This window comes from Propithecus coquereli, unplaced genomic scaffold (assembly GCF_000956105.1).
Source record: "Propithecus coquereli isolate 6110/MARCELLA unplaced genomic scaffold, Pcoq_1.0 Scaffold86, whole genome shotgun sequence".
Classification (NCBI taxonomy): Eukaryota; Metazoa; Chordata; class Mammalia; order Primates; family Indriidae; genus Propithecus; species Propithecus coquereli.
The window spans coordinates 5,078,058-5,094,212 of record NW_012154840.1 but is presented as its reverse complement, the minus strand read 5'-3'; the positions used below and the strand labels follow the sequence as shown (position 1 = coordinate 5,094,212).

General features: G+C 40.7%; 1 protein-coding gene across 1 annotated transcript in view; it reads right to left on the bottom strand.

The window, feature by feature from the left end:
- Positions 1–1,184: 1,184 nt before the first annotated feature.
- The window catches only part of KIAA2022 (KIAA2022 ortholog), a 123,111-nt gene continuing 108,140 nt past the window's right edge, over positions 1,185–16,155 (bottom strand). The window contains exons 2-4 of the mRNA XM_012664082.1: positions 7,358–7,483; positions 2,302–6,682; positions 1,185–1,701 (exon numbers count right to left, since the gene is read on the bottom strand). Of these exons, the coding sequence (XP_012519536.1) occupies positions 1,608–1,701; positions 2,302–6,682; positions 7,358–7,436 (4,554 nt within the window). The 5' untranslated portion in view covers positions 7,437–7,483 and the 3' untranslated portion in view covers positions 1,185–1,607. The remainder of the gene's footprint in view (positions 1,702–2,301; positions 6,683–7,357; positions 7,484–16,155) is intronic.

The window sequence follows — 16,155 nt, the reverse complement described above, 5'->3', positions numbered from 1 at the left end:
CTTTTTTGTTAAGTCCCCTTTTTCCCCTACCCACTTATTTTCCACCCTCCCGCCCCAGCCTATATATTCACAAGTTAATAGGTTAGTAACAGTATTAGTAAGAATAGTAACAACAACGACAACCAACAACATTAATAATATTAATCCCCTATATCTGTATAGCACTTTACGATCTACAAAGCGCTTTCACATCCATTATCTCATCTGTGCCATAACGCATCAGTCGTCAGACACACAGGCCTTCAACTGTGCAAGGAAAAGAGATCAAATGTTAGAAGTCAAGTGGTGAATAAAGGGGAAGAAAAGGCTAGTAGTGAGGGATGCTGGAGCTGTGAAATTTTGAAAATGGGGGGAGGACTGAATAAAAATGTGATTTTAAAAATTTATATTAAAAATTGAGACTTAAGTTTAGTGTTTGGCATCAAATACTAGTCATCCTCAGACTGAGTATATATGGCCCAAATTAGTTGTTTCCACAAATTGTTCAGCTTATCTGATATTATATGTGCTTAACTCATGGAAAGAAAAATTTGATTGAACTGAGATGCCTTAACATTTTCTTTCAATGACATTGGCATTGCAAGATTAAACATTTAAAGAACACTAAAGCCATGATATGAGTGCACTTTTGACAAAACTGGAATAAAACATTTAGGAAACTACTTAAATAAAAGCAATCTATGTACTTCATTTATCATTAGTATTGATTTTATAGCTATTTTATAATTTATCCCAGACTATTATAAAATATATAAAACTGAGATATAAAGTATCAGCAATATAACTTTGCACTTTAAATAATTTTCAGCTACAGATTTTGCTTTTAGAAAACAAACTTTTGAAGCAGCTGTTTTGTTTCCTTGTAAAAGGTTCTATAAATGCATATACTCGGGTCCCTGATGGACTTAGCTGTTGTGACTTTCAGACTTTTCCAACATTTTAACCCTTAGACAATGGAACAAACAAATCTTAATTGTGCCTTGTTTAACTGTTCATGTTTCCACACAGGACAGTAGAGTTCAAAACTTTAAAAGAATGTATGTATGTATGTATGTATGTATGTGTGTGTGTGTGTGTGTATACATACACACACACACAAATATATGTATACATTTAAAATTCACTAATGAGCTTTAAACTGTGGGGTGAATCTGTGAGATGAGGTAAGGAAATTTGGCACATTTCAAACAGTATCCTTTAAGTTTTGGTAAATTGTGTAACACAACATTTTTTCCACTGTGATCTACAGGTGCTATCCACATAAGTGGGGGTGGTTAATAGCAAGAATCACTGGAATGTTTCTAGTAAATTAACAGGGACAAGCTCCCCAAATACTCACAACCAAATGTTGATATAGAAGTAAAAATATATACAGTACAGTCACTTGTTTGTAGTTTGGCACAATGTTTTCCATTTTTTTCCTTGTGGGTAAATAGTGCATAAACTACTTGTGCAACTGTATGACTTTTTAAGTCTTTTACATAGAACATCAGATTAAAGTTTGCTTCCAAAGACTTATTCCCACAATTTAAAATTCTTTTCTTTAAGCACTTACATGTCAACATACATACCACAAGGCATATTTTGAAAGAAATAAAACACAAACATCAAATGTCTTTCTGGAAAATGTGAGTCTCTTCTTCAAACACAGGTAAAACCCAAAATGCTGTTTCTGCTTTTAGGAGATTGTAGTCGGAATCCCTGCAGAAAAATCAAACAATTTATGCCATCTTAGTTAGTTTTAGTGTAAGTCCCACAAAGGGATCATACAATCTCAATTTGTTAACATCATACTAGATGCCGTATGATGCAGAGAAAAATACAAATAGTAGGGGGCACTAGAAAGTACTCCTAATTGCCACATGTTGAGATTTCGTCTTCCAACTATGCTCTTTTTGTTTAAATGATCTTGGCTTTTTGTCTAATGACTTTTTAATTCTGTTGTTCAGAATCTGTCTTACTGCAAAGCCCTTCCCTTCCCAAAATCATTCAAGAGCAAATTTTAGTTTTATTTTCTTAATAAGTAAAAACTAATGTTGAATAGCAGAAGAAAAAGTAGCCTTGTTAGAACTTATCCCTAGTCAAGCCACAACAAAGTTGCCCAATCTTTTGGGTGGCATAAAGATATAGAGATTTTCATGCACTTTTTTCTTTTCTTTTTAATTTGAAATAGAAGGGAATGGGACAGTTTCTTTCATGCAAACTTTTGCTTTCCAGAGGGAAAAAATGAGGGACTGCGGGCTTGGCAGGTAGTAGGAAAGCTAAGGGTGCATCATCTCAGCCATTTTGGTGCAGTATTACCTCAGTTTTTCAAAAGAAGCTGTCCCAGCCTGATCCTTGTGGACCTGTTCTCGCTCCATGTGCTTTCCCTTACACTTCTCATCTCTCAGGGCCTTGGAGCTGGATTTGTGACGATACAACTTTTTGTGTGTCGGTCCGTTATTGCCTAAAGTGCTCATGTTACTATACTTTTTATCAAAGAAGGCAGAGCGAGAGTCCTCGTTATAACCAGGCATGTTTGTACGACCAGGATCACCTATTGCTGCTTTCCCATTGCTTTTGCTCACACCCTTGATTGACCTGTGATTCTTAGTGGCTCCTGGAGACCCACTGTTGACCTTTTTCTTAGATTCCTGCGGTGTCCCAGCCAATATTTTGAGGGTTTTTAATTTTAGACTATTGGACTCAGGGGAGTAGAATATGTTGGGGTCCCCATGGTGCTCCACGGGTTCCCAAAGGGGCTCTATGGAGGCCATCATGAATCTCTGTACATCTGCCATACCAGAGGCAATGTTGGACAAGATATAGGAAGGCTCCTGAAATTCCCGTTGGTCATCATCCAGGAGGCTGTTGGAGTTGGTGCCCACGCTCATGTCACTCCAGCCTGGGCTGCTTTCCTTCCCCAAAGCCCAATCTCCAGAAAGTCCCTTCTGACTTGGCATCTTCACAGAGGCCATGGGACCACCGTGTTGGATACATTCAGCCAATGTCTTCCCAGTGGAGGATATGTTGTTAGTTTGGCCTCCCCCACGGCCAATGCCAATTTGCATTTTCTCTCCATTGATGGCAGCCATGTATTTCCCTTTCTTTGCTGACTTAGGGACCTGGCGGGAGGGTTTGCCAGGTGGCTTTTCAATCCCTTTGTTATTGGCTTTGAGGGATTTTTTCCTGGTGTTTTTCTGAGAAGAGCTTTGGTTCACAGCCCCACTCTTGCTGGGTGAACTTTTCTTTCTTGATTTTGACACTTTGTTGTTGGTACTAATTTGACCAGACGGATCATTAAATGTTGACAGGCAAGGGTTTTTTTGGAGCAGGCTGACAGAATCCTCATCATTGAACATATGGAACTGAAACTGATGGTTATTTAAAGTAAACCCATCATCCACTTGGACCTGCCGTGAAAGGGTACTGCAGTCCCACTTGATTTTCTCCATGCTGCCCAGTGATCCTGGGACACCCTCTTGGAACCCCTTCAGTGTTCCTAGTGTCTTGATACTCTCGCATCTGGTAATTTGAGGGGAAAGACTGGGGGTGTCAGGTGGGGACATCTCTGAAAGGGAAGAGTGGCGGAATTTGTCAGGAGTAAAGTTAGAGATATCCAGGAGGTCAGTGGACTCCTTTAATGGTGCTATCTCGTCAATGCTCTGCTGGATCACCAGCTTGGGGCTGCAATGGGCCAGGAAGTCATCAGTGATATCATCATCACCATCTTTTTCACAGGGCTTCAAGCTTAAGGAGCAATAATTGCTTGAGCTGACAGAGAGTGGGGCCACTGACTCAAAGCTAAAGAGCCGACCATCATCCATATTGACTGGGCCTTGCTGAAAAGGAAAGCAGATCTCTCCATTACTAAAGTGACATAATTGGTAAGAGTTATCAGATGGGAGTTGGGTATCTTGCACAGAAGCATATAGGACCTTGTTGCAACTACTGCCACCACTGTTGAGGCAGATTGGACTGTATGTTGAAACTGTGAGGTTATTTTCCATGGGGACTACTTGGGAGGCTCCATATTCATTGGATTGGGTTGGAGCTATCTCCCTTGAGACTTCAACCATGAATTCCTGGGGGCCAGAAGTAGCCTTGTTGGGCCACGGATTTCCATAGTTGTTGTTTGATTCCATTTTGAAGGTATGAGATGACTGCTGCAGCTCAGCGTCAGAGGATGAGGAGAGCACACAGTCCTGGGCAGGCTGGAGAGGTACAAATGATTTTTCAGTTGGAGTGAGGCTGCCTTCATTTTGCTCTGGAGAATTGTGGGTGAAGTATGAGATACTAGTATTATTTGACAAATCAGAAGCATCTAACAATGTCTGCAGATACCCTCCAGGGATAACAGGTATATTAGTGGCAACACTAGCAGATGATAGAGGCATTTCAGAAGAGCAGGTGGTTGGTAGAAAAGTGGAATTCTTAGAAGCCTTTGCCTCATGAAATTCAGATAGATGGGAACTGTTTGAGGTCCCAGGAATAACTTCATTCTTTAAATTAGCCTTGGAGGATTGGTCTCCCAAGAGAGGGTTCACTTGAACCATTGGCTTGCTTTCTTGCCCAGCAGCTTTAATTTTCTTGGATTTTAACCTGGCTTCACTTTTAAATTTGATTTTATTGAGCACTTTCCTCTCTGGCCCCTTAAACTCTGTGTCTTGGGCTTTGACTTTCACTGAGTCAGGACCTGTGAGATCATTTAAATGTGATCCATTTGCACAGCTGGGGGCAGCAAGAGGTACTGACTTTAGTGTACCTTTTAGGCCTCCATCTTCTTTACGATTACTAGCTTGCCTCTGATCATTGCAGTATGAAACCTGCTTACTACTTGCTGAAGTTTCCATGGACGGGATTCTTTGAATCCTGTGCCTGTTGCCAAGTTTAGATTTCCGTTTGCGAGCAGGTGGCAGGAATGACACCTCAAAGCTACCTGGTTCAAAGCTTTGCTTTTGGCATAAGGATGTCTTGATGGAGTCTGTGTTGCTGTTTCTCTGCTTCTTTCTCTTCTGCCAGAAGCCCTTCAAGGGTGCCAGCTTGGCATATTTGTTCAGCTGATTCTCACTCAAATTCACTGTTGTCTCACTGGCATCCACCTTACCCAACTTCACCAGCATGTTCTTCTCACCTTTAAAGCGATTGATGATAATATATTTGATAATAACAGGGGGCTCCTTACGGGTTACTTTTCTTCTCTTTTTGGGACACCATTCATCATCATCTTCCTCTTTGGAGCCACCTGGCAGCCATTCTTTCCTCTCATTTACTTTTTCACCCTCTAGTGAGTCAACATCATATAGATAATCTTCACTGTATCTGACTTTTCTCTTGGCTCGCAGCCCATAGTTCTGCTGGGAGGAGGAGCTGCCAGAATTAGTGTCCCGAGCCATATAGCGGCTACAGTCCTTGATCTCACCCACAGCATCATATGAGACCTCAATGAAGGAACTGTCATCACTGAAATTCCCTGATGTCTCCAAGGAATTAGCAAGATGGCCTTGTTTTGGATTCTTAAATTGCCCTACCTCAGTCCCACTGCTTGGTTTATTTAAGGCAGATTTTTCTCCATTATCTTTTCCATCTTTTTTCTCTACACCTTTGTCTTCCTGTCCTTCCTCTTTGCCTTTCTTCTTGTCCAAGATTTTATCTTCCTCCCCCCAGATGATGCTCATGTCAGGGACCTTGAATTGGGAAAGATCACTGCTCTGTTTCAGGGCTCCACTCTTAGACTCCCGCTTGGGGCAGGTAGTAAAGACACTGGGAAAAAAGTTGAATTGGGCATCCTCCTGCATCAGAAGGGTAGTCTTGTCACGAACATTGTCCTGAAAGGACTCATATCGAATTTTCAGGGAGCAGACATCACTGCCCAGTGTCGACTCATCATCATCGAACATGTAGTTATCCACATCTTCTTCAGAGAATAGGTTGACAGACAGCTCATTCTTGGAACAGAGGTCAAGCAGTTCAATCTTACTCTCACTAATGAAAGTCTCAAAGTAACCCCAATCCTGACTGGAATTTGCAAGCAAAGCTTCTTCTGTATTGCACTTATCTAACAGTAATGCCTCATAATAACTTTTCTGAGCTGGATCCTCCAAGTCGATGTCAGGTTTCTCAGCTTCTCGTCTATCTCCTACTCTTGATTTATGCAGGGGGAAGCCTAGGAGCTGGTCTGAGAGCAGCTGCTCTCCGTATTTCATGTTTTCTCCAGCATTGATGCACTGAATCCCTATATCAGAGACTGCACATGTTTCATAATCCCTGTTTAGATCACCAACTTTCAGACTGATCCCTGGCTCAGGATCTACTGCATCCTTGGATTCCATGAAGCAGCCCAAGCAAGTCCGGCTTGGCTGCATGAGGCAGTCCCCATTCAGAGCTGACATGCCTGCAGGCTCCATTATGGCAAATGGAGCTTTCTCACACTCATTGGGCAGTGACCATGTATTCAGGCCTTTTGTAACACCAGACGTGAGGGAGATGGCATTCACAGAAGCACTGTTAGCAGCATGTTCAGGCGCTTCGATCAGGCCCAAAGGAGAGGAAGGGCTCTGCATACAGGGCTTCTTAGAGGGTAGAGGCAGGAGACCCCTGGGATACATCAGGGTCTCTTTTTGTGCCACTGGTATAGGCTGGATTGGTGCAGCAGCTTCTAGAGCTGCAAATGACTTCATTGCCATATCCTGGTCCTCTGAGTCTAGAGAGGAAAGAAATGACAGGAATAAAGTTAAGGGTCTTAGACCAGACTCATGAACTCTCTTTCCCCTTGATCAGTTTCTGGTACTTGACCTTATTATAAGCTAAACCTCCACTTCTCTAGCTTTAGAAATCAAAACTGTAACACTGAAAAACAACCTTGATTTTATATTGAACATTCATGCAAGTGAAAAATAATAATTCTTTAGGCCCAGCTTCTTCTTCAGAGAAAGGCAGAGCCTTCCATAGAAATGACGGAAGAACTGGACTGCTTGATCAATTGGAAAGTCAAGGCTTTCGGGGGAAAATGCTCAGTTGGGACATTTATAGTTTTGAGCTATATGGCTCAGGACCATCCTGCAGACCCATGTTCTGGAAGCTCCTAGTGATTCTAGAAGTTCCGAGCCTCATATCAGAGCGTATTTCTAAATCACCAGGAATTTTGAGGAACTTCACCTGACAGAGATGATTTGGGAGGGCAGAAGGGTTAGATTCAATGCCTCTTAGAGATGCTTCTAGCGCAGTTAGAGATTTGGTGGAACAAAGTTTAGAATTAACATCAATCTCAGAGGCATCCTGGACTGAACCTGTCCCAACTTTGTGGATATTGAAAATCCGTAGTAATAACAAAGGACTACTGGGAGAGATATTATATATTATAATTAAATTCCCTTACCATTTTCTTTGACCCCATTAATCAGAGTGTTTTCTCCGTTGGCTGAGGCAACAATAGCCTTATCTTGTTGGTTATCCATGAATGTAACCTCTTATTGTTTCATTCCAAGTCCAAATGCTGTCCAACCTGCACATTTCAAATATATAATGTCAGTCATTAAATTTGTTTTATTCTGTGTTTTACAGGTTATTTAGGCTAGAGGGGTCTTAAAAGGCTCGCTAGAATTTAACTGTTTCCAGACTGGCTTCATTACTGCTTGTGTTTTTGTTTCACAGTTTATACCTCCCATATAAGTCAATTTGGAAACTCACACTTCATTCATACATCCTAGATCCTTCTATCCCCTCTAGGCCACCATATGATTCAAAACTGAAATCTGAGGAAGCAGGCAAACTTACCCCTTCTTCCAGATAGTACCAAAGTTAACCTAATCATGGATGCCCAATTAGAAAGGCGCAAAGCAGAGTTCAGACTAAACTGAGATAAGGGGTGTGTGCATATGGAGATTAGCTTTATATTTATTTGCTTCATGTATACTTCACATGATCAGAAGTTCTTCAAAAACAAGCCAATTCATACATATACCCACATATACATCACACTCAGGTTTTCTCTCGCTGTGCCTTAAAAGTTGACTGCTAAGGTTGAAGGAGATAGAGAATTCCCCTCGGCTTCTCAATGTTCAGAAACTTAACTTGGATTTTAACAAGAATCCTTCCAAGCCCTCAGCAAGATTTTAAAATGTGTCTACAAAGATCTAGAATTTCTGAAAAGGATCCAGCATCATCTGGTATTTTTAGGGCTTAGTTTCTGTAGCTCCTCACTTCCTGTCCACCTACCTACCTGAGTGGTAGGTATATACAAAATTATAGGAGACAATACAACATCTATAAATCCCTATTTATTCCAGCTCCCTGTCCCCTAGACCTCCTCCCCAGCTAAGTGTCTATCCATTTATTAAAAAGCACATGCCACTGATAGCCAAGCAGCTATTATAAGAATCTCAATTGTATATTCATTTATCCTAATACATGCACATAACTACAAAAGGTGGGTCCAGCATTGAGGGAACAAGAAGCAGTAAGAGTTTCACATGATTCAATCTATAAGACATTTTATCTATCTGGGCCTATTTCTTTATCTATAAAATAAGAAGTCTGTATTATGTAAGCTCCCAGTTTTGAAAATGTTAGATGACTCTGGGTTTCCCCTAACAATTACATATGAGAATTGCCAAATTTTCTTCTCATTTTATATGACACCTGACTTTATGAGTAGCCAATAAACCATGGATGCCAGGGAAAAGAGAAAAAGATGTATTTACACAGAAAGAAGGGCTAGAGAGTTTTAAAAGGTGGAAAGGAGTGGGTAGCCATGTTGAAGTCCCCACCTTTTGGCAAGGAGGGCTCATTTGTAATGGAATCAAATGAACAGATCAGATAGCCGCCTCTGCTTCAAAGAGGACCCTATGGGTCAGATGGAATCAAATTGCCATCATGGATTGCTCTGTGCATCTTTCTTTTTTAAGGAATTCAGCAAAACTTCAGGTATCATTTACCCCTCTTTTACCCTTCCACTAATTCCATCTTGGCAAGGACTTGATAGGAGCAAATTATTTGTAGCTTTCAACAATTTAATGTCTTCTTGTCCTTTACATTTATAGTTAACTACAAGTAAGTCCATTTTTATCACCAGGAAGATCAAGGCACAGAAAGACAGGCTGTGATAGCTGAGGTCTAAAACAACATAACGATAGATCCATGAAAGGAACCCAAGTCTCCTGACCAAGAGAACAGATGTTTTTTTTTCTTAAAACGCATAATGCCTTCCCCATAATTCTTACCACTTTCAACCCCTGGCCAAAACAGGGCTACAGAAATACAAGTTTCCACATGTTACTGATCTATACTTCTACCCCCTTTCAGGTAATGAGACAAAAAACAGCTGCCTCAGACAAGTATTGACTGTTAGTAAAAATTAATGTACCATGAAATATACATAGGAACAGTATACTTAACTATCAACAATTATCCAACTTGTCAGACAGGACACAAACACTATATCATGGGACATATTAGGACTGCTGTAACTTTACTCTAGGATGTTGTTTCCCTAAGGACATAAATTTCCTCTAATGGAAAAATCTGACCCAGTGCCCAGGATTTATGGCTTTCAAGTAAAGGGAATCTTACCGGGTTGAGAATAGAACAGACATACAATTTGGCAAGAGATAAAGAAGAAGTGCAGTAGATGTGGGAGCTTGATGAGTTGGGAGGTGGAAAGGAGGGAATGAATGCTCACTAGGTGTTAGGCTAGATACAGTTACAGAAGTTACTTCATTTTGGATATATAATTGTAAGGTTGGTTATATTAGGTTCCCATTTTTTTTTCAAAAGGGAAAACTGAGTATATAGATATGAGCTTAATGATTATCAATAATTTGGGCCTTTGTTCTCCAGAATTAGAAGGCTAGACCCCGAGCAGACAATCCTTTAGTCCTTTCCTATGACTTTTCAAATCTTAGCTCTAAACAAGACAGCTAAAGGTACATATTTTCCTACATTTTTATTTACTTATACCTTGGCTACTTATAAAAATGATTTTGGAGAAGGATTATAACTTCTCATAGTTACAATACAAAGAGCTTTGGACTTGCTTTAGCTCTTTCCCACTGATTGGCATTTTGGGACAGTAAATTAGGTGGGTTTTTAAAAATCTATTTTGAGCTAAAATTGATTAACACTTTTGGAAGAATGTACAACAAATTGCTTTGCTGATCATAGTAATTCACACAGCGTAATGGCATTAAAATAACAATAGCATGAAGACAGGTATTTTGAAGCAAGGAAATGCTCAATTAAACTAGAAAAGCAATCCCTCCTACTTGCCCTTCCCCTCACTCGGGCCTGAAGAAAACTCATAGATTCTGTCCCAGTGAGCTGCTATGCTCTTCCCCAGAGGCCGTGAAGCCTTAGATCTTAGAGTCTAGATGACTCACATCAGCATTTGTGTTGGGGGTTGTCCCTGGCTTTTCCCAACTGGGAAGAAAAAGCAAGGCAAGAAAATAAATCATGTGTTTGCTTATGGGCCTGGGACAACATAGCCTTTGGGGTTTGAGTAGTGCCTATCTCTGGGATGCCAGTTTAAATCAATCGAACAAATTTACTAGGTACTACCTGTGGTCATGGTATTGTATCAGGCACTGAAGTAGAAAACGCAGATGAATGAGACTAGATCCCTGTTCCCAAAGCGCTCAGAGTCTAGTGGGGAAAACAAGCCATACACAAATCATAATATAAGTATAATATACTGAAAGAGAGGCAGACAGTTTTTTATAGGAGTCCCAAATGGAGAGAAATTATTCCATTTCTAGAGAGGAGATCAAGAAAGCCTTCACTAGAAGCAGCAACATTTAAGAAGGAGCTTGAATGAAGGATGACCTTTCTGGAGGTGGGAATGGGGAAGTACCGTGCAGAGAAAGGTATTCCAGGCTGAAGGGCCTTCATGAAGTGCTGTGAGTCTCCTCAACTCTCCTGCCTATCCCTATGAACAACTGCTGTAGAATCATGGGCCTGACAACTTACCTTAAACATTTCTGTTTTGCCTTGCATACAACACCCTTCTCAGTCCTCAACCTCTCAGGTCGTATCCTCTTTTCATTCTGTTTACTTCCCCATATCCTCCCAAATATTCTATCCCTTTATGCTCCTTTAATATGCAATACCATTTTTTTTTTTTTTTGCTTCTAGGCATCTTGCACTTAATATTCTCTGCCCGGAATCCCTCTCCTCTTCCCCTGTTCCTTCCCTTCCTCCCTTTCCCAGCCTCCCTTTCACCTCTTTGTCCTCTTCCCTCCTCAATTTTTCTTGATGCGTTCCTTGACTCTCCCCACTCCACACAAAATTAGTTTCTGTCCTCTGTGTTCTCAAAGAATTTTGATCTCCTCTGTGTTTATGACTTTATACAAACATTACTTCTTTATATCTGATACCCCTAAAAGACTAAGTGCCTCCCCAACTCCACTGGGTCTGGCTCACATAGTGCTTATAATATGGTATGTACTCTGTAAAAATTGGTCAAACAATGATGTTGAATGGTAGGAAAAGATAGGGGGAGAATTCAGGGAACAGTAAGCGTTTGGCTGAAATAGGTAGACAGAAGAAAGTATGCCTGACAAGATAAACTGAAGCTATATTGTGGAGACCAATCAAACTGTAATTGAGGAAGACACTGAAAGGTTTTGAGCAGTGGAGAACATTAGGACCAGTGAGAGTGGGATAGACAGAGATAGGGAGATAGGTTAGGAGACAAAACTCAGGTGTGAGATGTCAAGAAGAATAGAATTAGAGAAGAGGAGACAGAAATGGAAAGGAGACGTTGGACTCAGGTCCAACTGCAGAGGTGTGCTGCATAGACTTGGAAAATGATTTAGATATGATAACAGGTATGGGAGCAGTAGTTGGCATATAGAGAGAAGAAAGAGGTCAAGGAATTGATAGATAGCTGTGAAAGGAGCATCATGGGTGGTTGGATTCCAGGACAGAGTAGCCTCAGAAATATTGGTGCCAGGAAATTCTTGGGAATAAAGCAAGGTGGATGAGTAAGAAGCCTAACCGTAAGGTCCAACGTGGCTAATAAAGCTAACCAGGGCCTTAGCTGTCACACTGGAAAAGAAGCAACTGACCAGCAAGCTGTTACAGATGGGGAATCTACAGGTTTGGTTAGGGACTGTGATGAAACAAGGAGATGGTGCTGCTGTAGCAAACAGGTCCACAGAAGATTTTCCAGGCTAGCCCAGGTAGCTCTGTCTAGTCTGATTCTTCCCAGTCCAGTTCCAGAAAGTATAATGGATGACAGAATCAGCAACAGTACAGAAAGCATATTCTTATTCATAATTCTGCTTGGCTAATTCCATTTTCTGATATCTACCAGGATTTCAAGACCGTAGATTAGAAATATGCAGGTATGATGCTTTTAAGTACAAAAAACATGTAAATGAGCAACCGCACAAGTTTTAAAAATATCAAGTGTGCAAAAGACATCAAAAAGAGATGATAACAGTTACACTCCAAAGAATTCTATGTATCTCAAAGGTACAGTACGAATCCATTTCATCTCTCCCATGATATGATTTCAGAATTCAAAAAATGTGTGCAAAAACTCATATAGAAGAGGTGATGTCATTTAATGGACAGAGTACAACCACTAACTAGCTGGGTGTCCTGGTACAAGCTCCTTCCCTTCACTGGTTTTATTAACTATACAATAAGGGAGATGAACTAGATTATATCTAAGGGTTCTTCTAGCTCTGAACAATCTGCGATTCATTTAATTTTATTTTCTCCAATTTTTAAAAATTGAAATTACATGTACAAGGAAAAATTGACATACACGAAGGAGTTCTGATTTAAGTTTTGTGTGATACTGAGATTAGCTTAAGATACACACTTGAGGAAACTCTTTACTCCCTTCCATCTCATGTCCCTTCCTTTATGCCTCTGATTTTTATACATTCATACCCCAGTCCTGTCAGAGGCAGCAAGTACAGTGCTGTTCCTGGTGACAAGACACTGTATGTTCCACTTGCCCTCATTTGGCCACCACCAATCTAAGAGGGGCCCTCTTTGCCATCAGGTTCCTGGGCAGAAACAATTGTAGCTGCAGTTTTGTCCTAGCTCAGCGGCTCAACATTCGGGTCTCCCCTCACCCTCTTTTCTCCCTTCCCCTTCCATTCTTATCTGCACCGTCTTTGTGACATCACTCTAAAGAGACTTTCAAGGAGAGCAGGTGCATAAGACCATAAATCAATGGCACAGTATGTCAAAATGCATTGTCTATGTTAAAGCACTATACGGATGCTAGAAAACAGAATATTCACTAAGATCTGAATTAGGGGCAGAGGCACTAATGGGCTCAAGTCAGGAATAGCCAGCCTGCCCACTAGTCTTAACTTTTAAACTTTAAGACTTATAGGTAGCTCAACTTCACTGGTACATCCCAGAGTTCCTTTGCCTTTGTAAGAGAATTTTACTCCCAGGAATTCTGCCTGCTTTCTTTCTCAAGTCCAAGGAAAGAGTGGCAGAGGAGTCCAATCACTGTTTGTCAGGTAAAGGATGAGGTATTTCTTTCCAAAGAGTCTCTTTCTTCTTGACTCTAGACCCATATTGGCAGTATAATGGCATATTAAGCACAGAGAGACAAACCTAGAACACCCATTGATGTGTGCAAGATGGTGAGTGCTTGGAAGGACCATGCCACTGTAGTCTTGCCCTTTATAAGAATGGGTTTATACAAGGATTGTGTCCTAATCGCAGAGTGCCTTTGTTGCCAGGCAGCACCAAGCTACATTTAATGCTCAAATGCAGTACCTTTAGGCTGAATTATCTTTTAACTTTCTCCATATGGTTTCTAATCTCTTTTCTTATTAATAATCTATTCTGTTAATTGCATTTTAAAAAATGTTATTAAATTCTTTTCAGAAATATAATCACTGAACCATAGGGCTGGAAGGATCTTGGAAGACAGTTTAATCCCAAACTGCCCATTTTACAAATGGGGTAACCAAAGTCTCAGAAAGGGGAAACTATTTGCCAGTGTTGCACAGTAAGTTGGTAACACATATACACAAACTTGGATGTGTATGACTTTCTAGTCCAGAAATATCCCTGTGGTACCAAGTTACTTACCAGGTGGAATATAAAGTATAAATCAAAATCATCACTAATCAGAGGGCTACTAACTTTCTGTTTATCTTTATTGGAGGAAATGTGTCACAACTAAGAAAGCTGCCCTTGCTTATCCCAAGATGGGAAGTGGAAGGAGGTGGGGATAAAGACCAAATCCATCTGGGCAGTAGGCACTGTTCTTCCAGCTTCTGGATTCTAGAGCTCTGTGTGGTGACCCTGAGGCATACCAGTCCAAGAACCACCTTTCCCCCTTAGACACACACACATGCACACACATGTTGCGTACACTCAAAAGAATCATGGTGCCTTTCTTCTTCCACTGTGGAAGCAGGATGCTGCACGAAGGACCAGAAGTTGGGAGATGAGCAGAGCTGGGAATTCATTTGATCTGAAAGTGCTAAAATAAATTCAACTATTTAATAATGCCCAATTAATACACCATTTGAAATTTTGGGGGGAGGAGTGGAGGGACCAGGGATACCATAACAAGTAAAGTCTTTACAAAAGACCCCGATGATTATATTAGTTTTATTTTATAGTCTTTTACTCATTTCTTACTTCATTCTAACCCCCAGAGCAGGAAATAAGACTATAAAGAAGTAAACATCAAATTAATTGCCTTATTTATTTAGAACCCCTAAAGAATTACAGACTTATCTGCTCACTTCCCAATAGATAGCTATTTTTGGGTAAGTAGATAAGAATCACCTATAAATGGTTCCAAGTAAATTGAAGACAACACATAACCAAATACAAAACGTCCCACGAGCAAAAGTGGTACTACTAGCCTGGCCCAGGAATCCATCTTGGTCCTACTGTAGTTTTCCCATGAGATGCTGAGCTAGCTTTTACAGCTAACTGGGGATCTCAGTTTTACCATTCACAGAATCCCTGGACTTCCTAGCATGTGTACTTGAAATAGGGGTACCCTTCCTATATTCTAAGCAGTGAAAAAGACCATAGCTCAACATTGATGAAGATCTGTGGATCTGGGGCTTAGTTGAGCACTCTACTTCCTCACATTTCTTGGATACGTGGAAACAAAGTACAAATAGCTTGCGGGAAAGCTGGGGCTGTCACATGGGTGTGGATGCATGTTAAGTTTTCCCACATTTATTAAATACCTGTTTTATATGTTAGACAATACCATGAGGAAAACAGAAGTGAGAAACACAAGCTCTACCCTCAAGGCACTTATAGTCTTGGAGAGGTAGAAATGTAATTGGCAAAGCAAGTATCTCTCAGTGGGACGAGTCTTAGATTGGCTCAAACATTTATTTACGTATTTTGATTTTACTTTCAAATTATTCTCCTAGCCTTGTCAATCCCCAGGATAGGTTTTTCAGATATTGGCCCAACTTGGATTTCTTTCGTCAAGAAAAAAAAAATCCCTTTGGTTTAAAAATGCCCAGGTCATAGAGAAAAATGAATCCTTCTCTGACCTCTCCATGAAGACAAATGCATCTTTCCACTTGACTCCAGACTTGCTTCCACTGAGTACATAGCTGCTAGGCAATCCATATCAAGTGGTAAGACTACTTTTTCAGATCCCACCCCATTCTCACCACACTCCTTTTGCAGATATGCTTATAGTGGAGCCCAGCAGTTACTCTCAAACCGATAGGCTGGTAGATGCCTGGACCTTTTCACAGCCAGAAGACCTGTCATGGCCAAGGGTCAAAGGACCCAGGTATCCTCCACTAGTAAGTGGACTCCAGTGGGGTATCTCTTTATTACCTACTTATATGTGGAGAAAAATACTTTAAGATGAGTTTGGCCACTTACAAAATACTTTGCTGTAGAATTTTTATTCAACACAGGAAAGGAAAATTTCAATAACCCCACAAAAGCACCCAGAAACACTATAACATACATTTATAATGCTGTGTCTCTCCACCCCCATTAGAAGCATTTTCCTCCCATTCCTTTAAATTTCTACATGGAACCAGGAACGGGCTATCCAGGAACAAGGGAAAGAATAGAGGTACAAGATGAGGGGGGATACATCAGAAAAAAAGAGGGGTTGGGCCTAAGAACAGGTACATTGCCATTCTAGTTAGAGTTCTGTAATAGCCTAGCAATCACCTATCTCTATCATCTCTCTATTCTGAC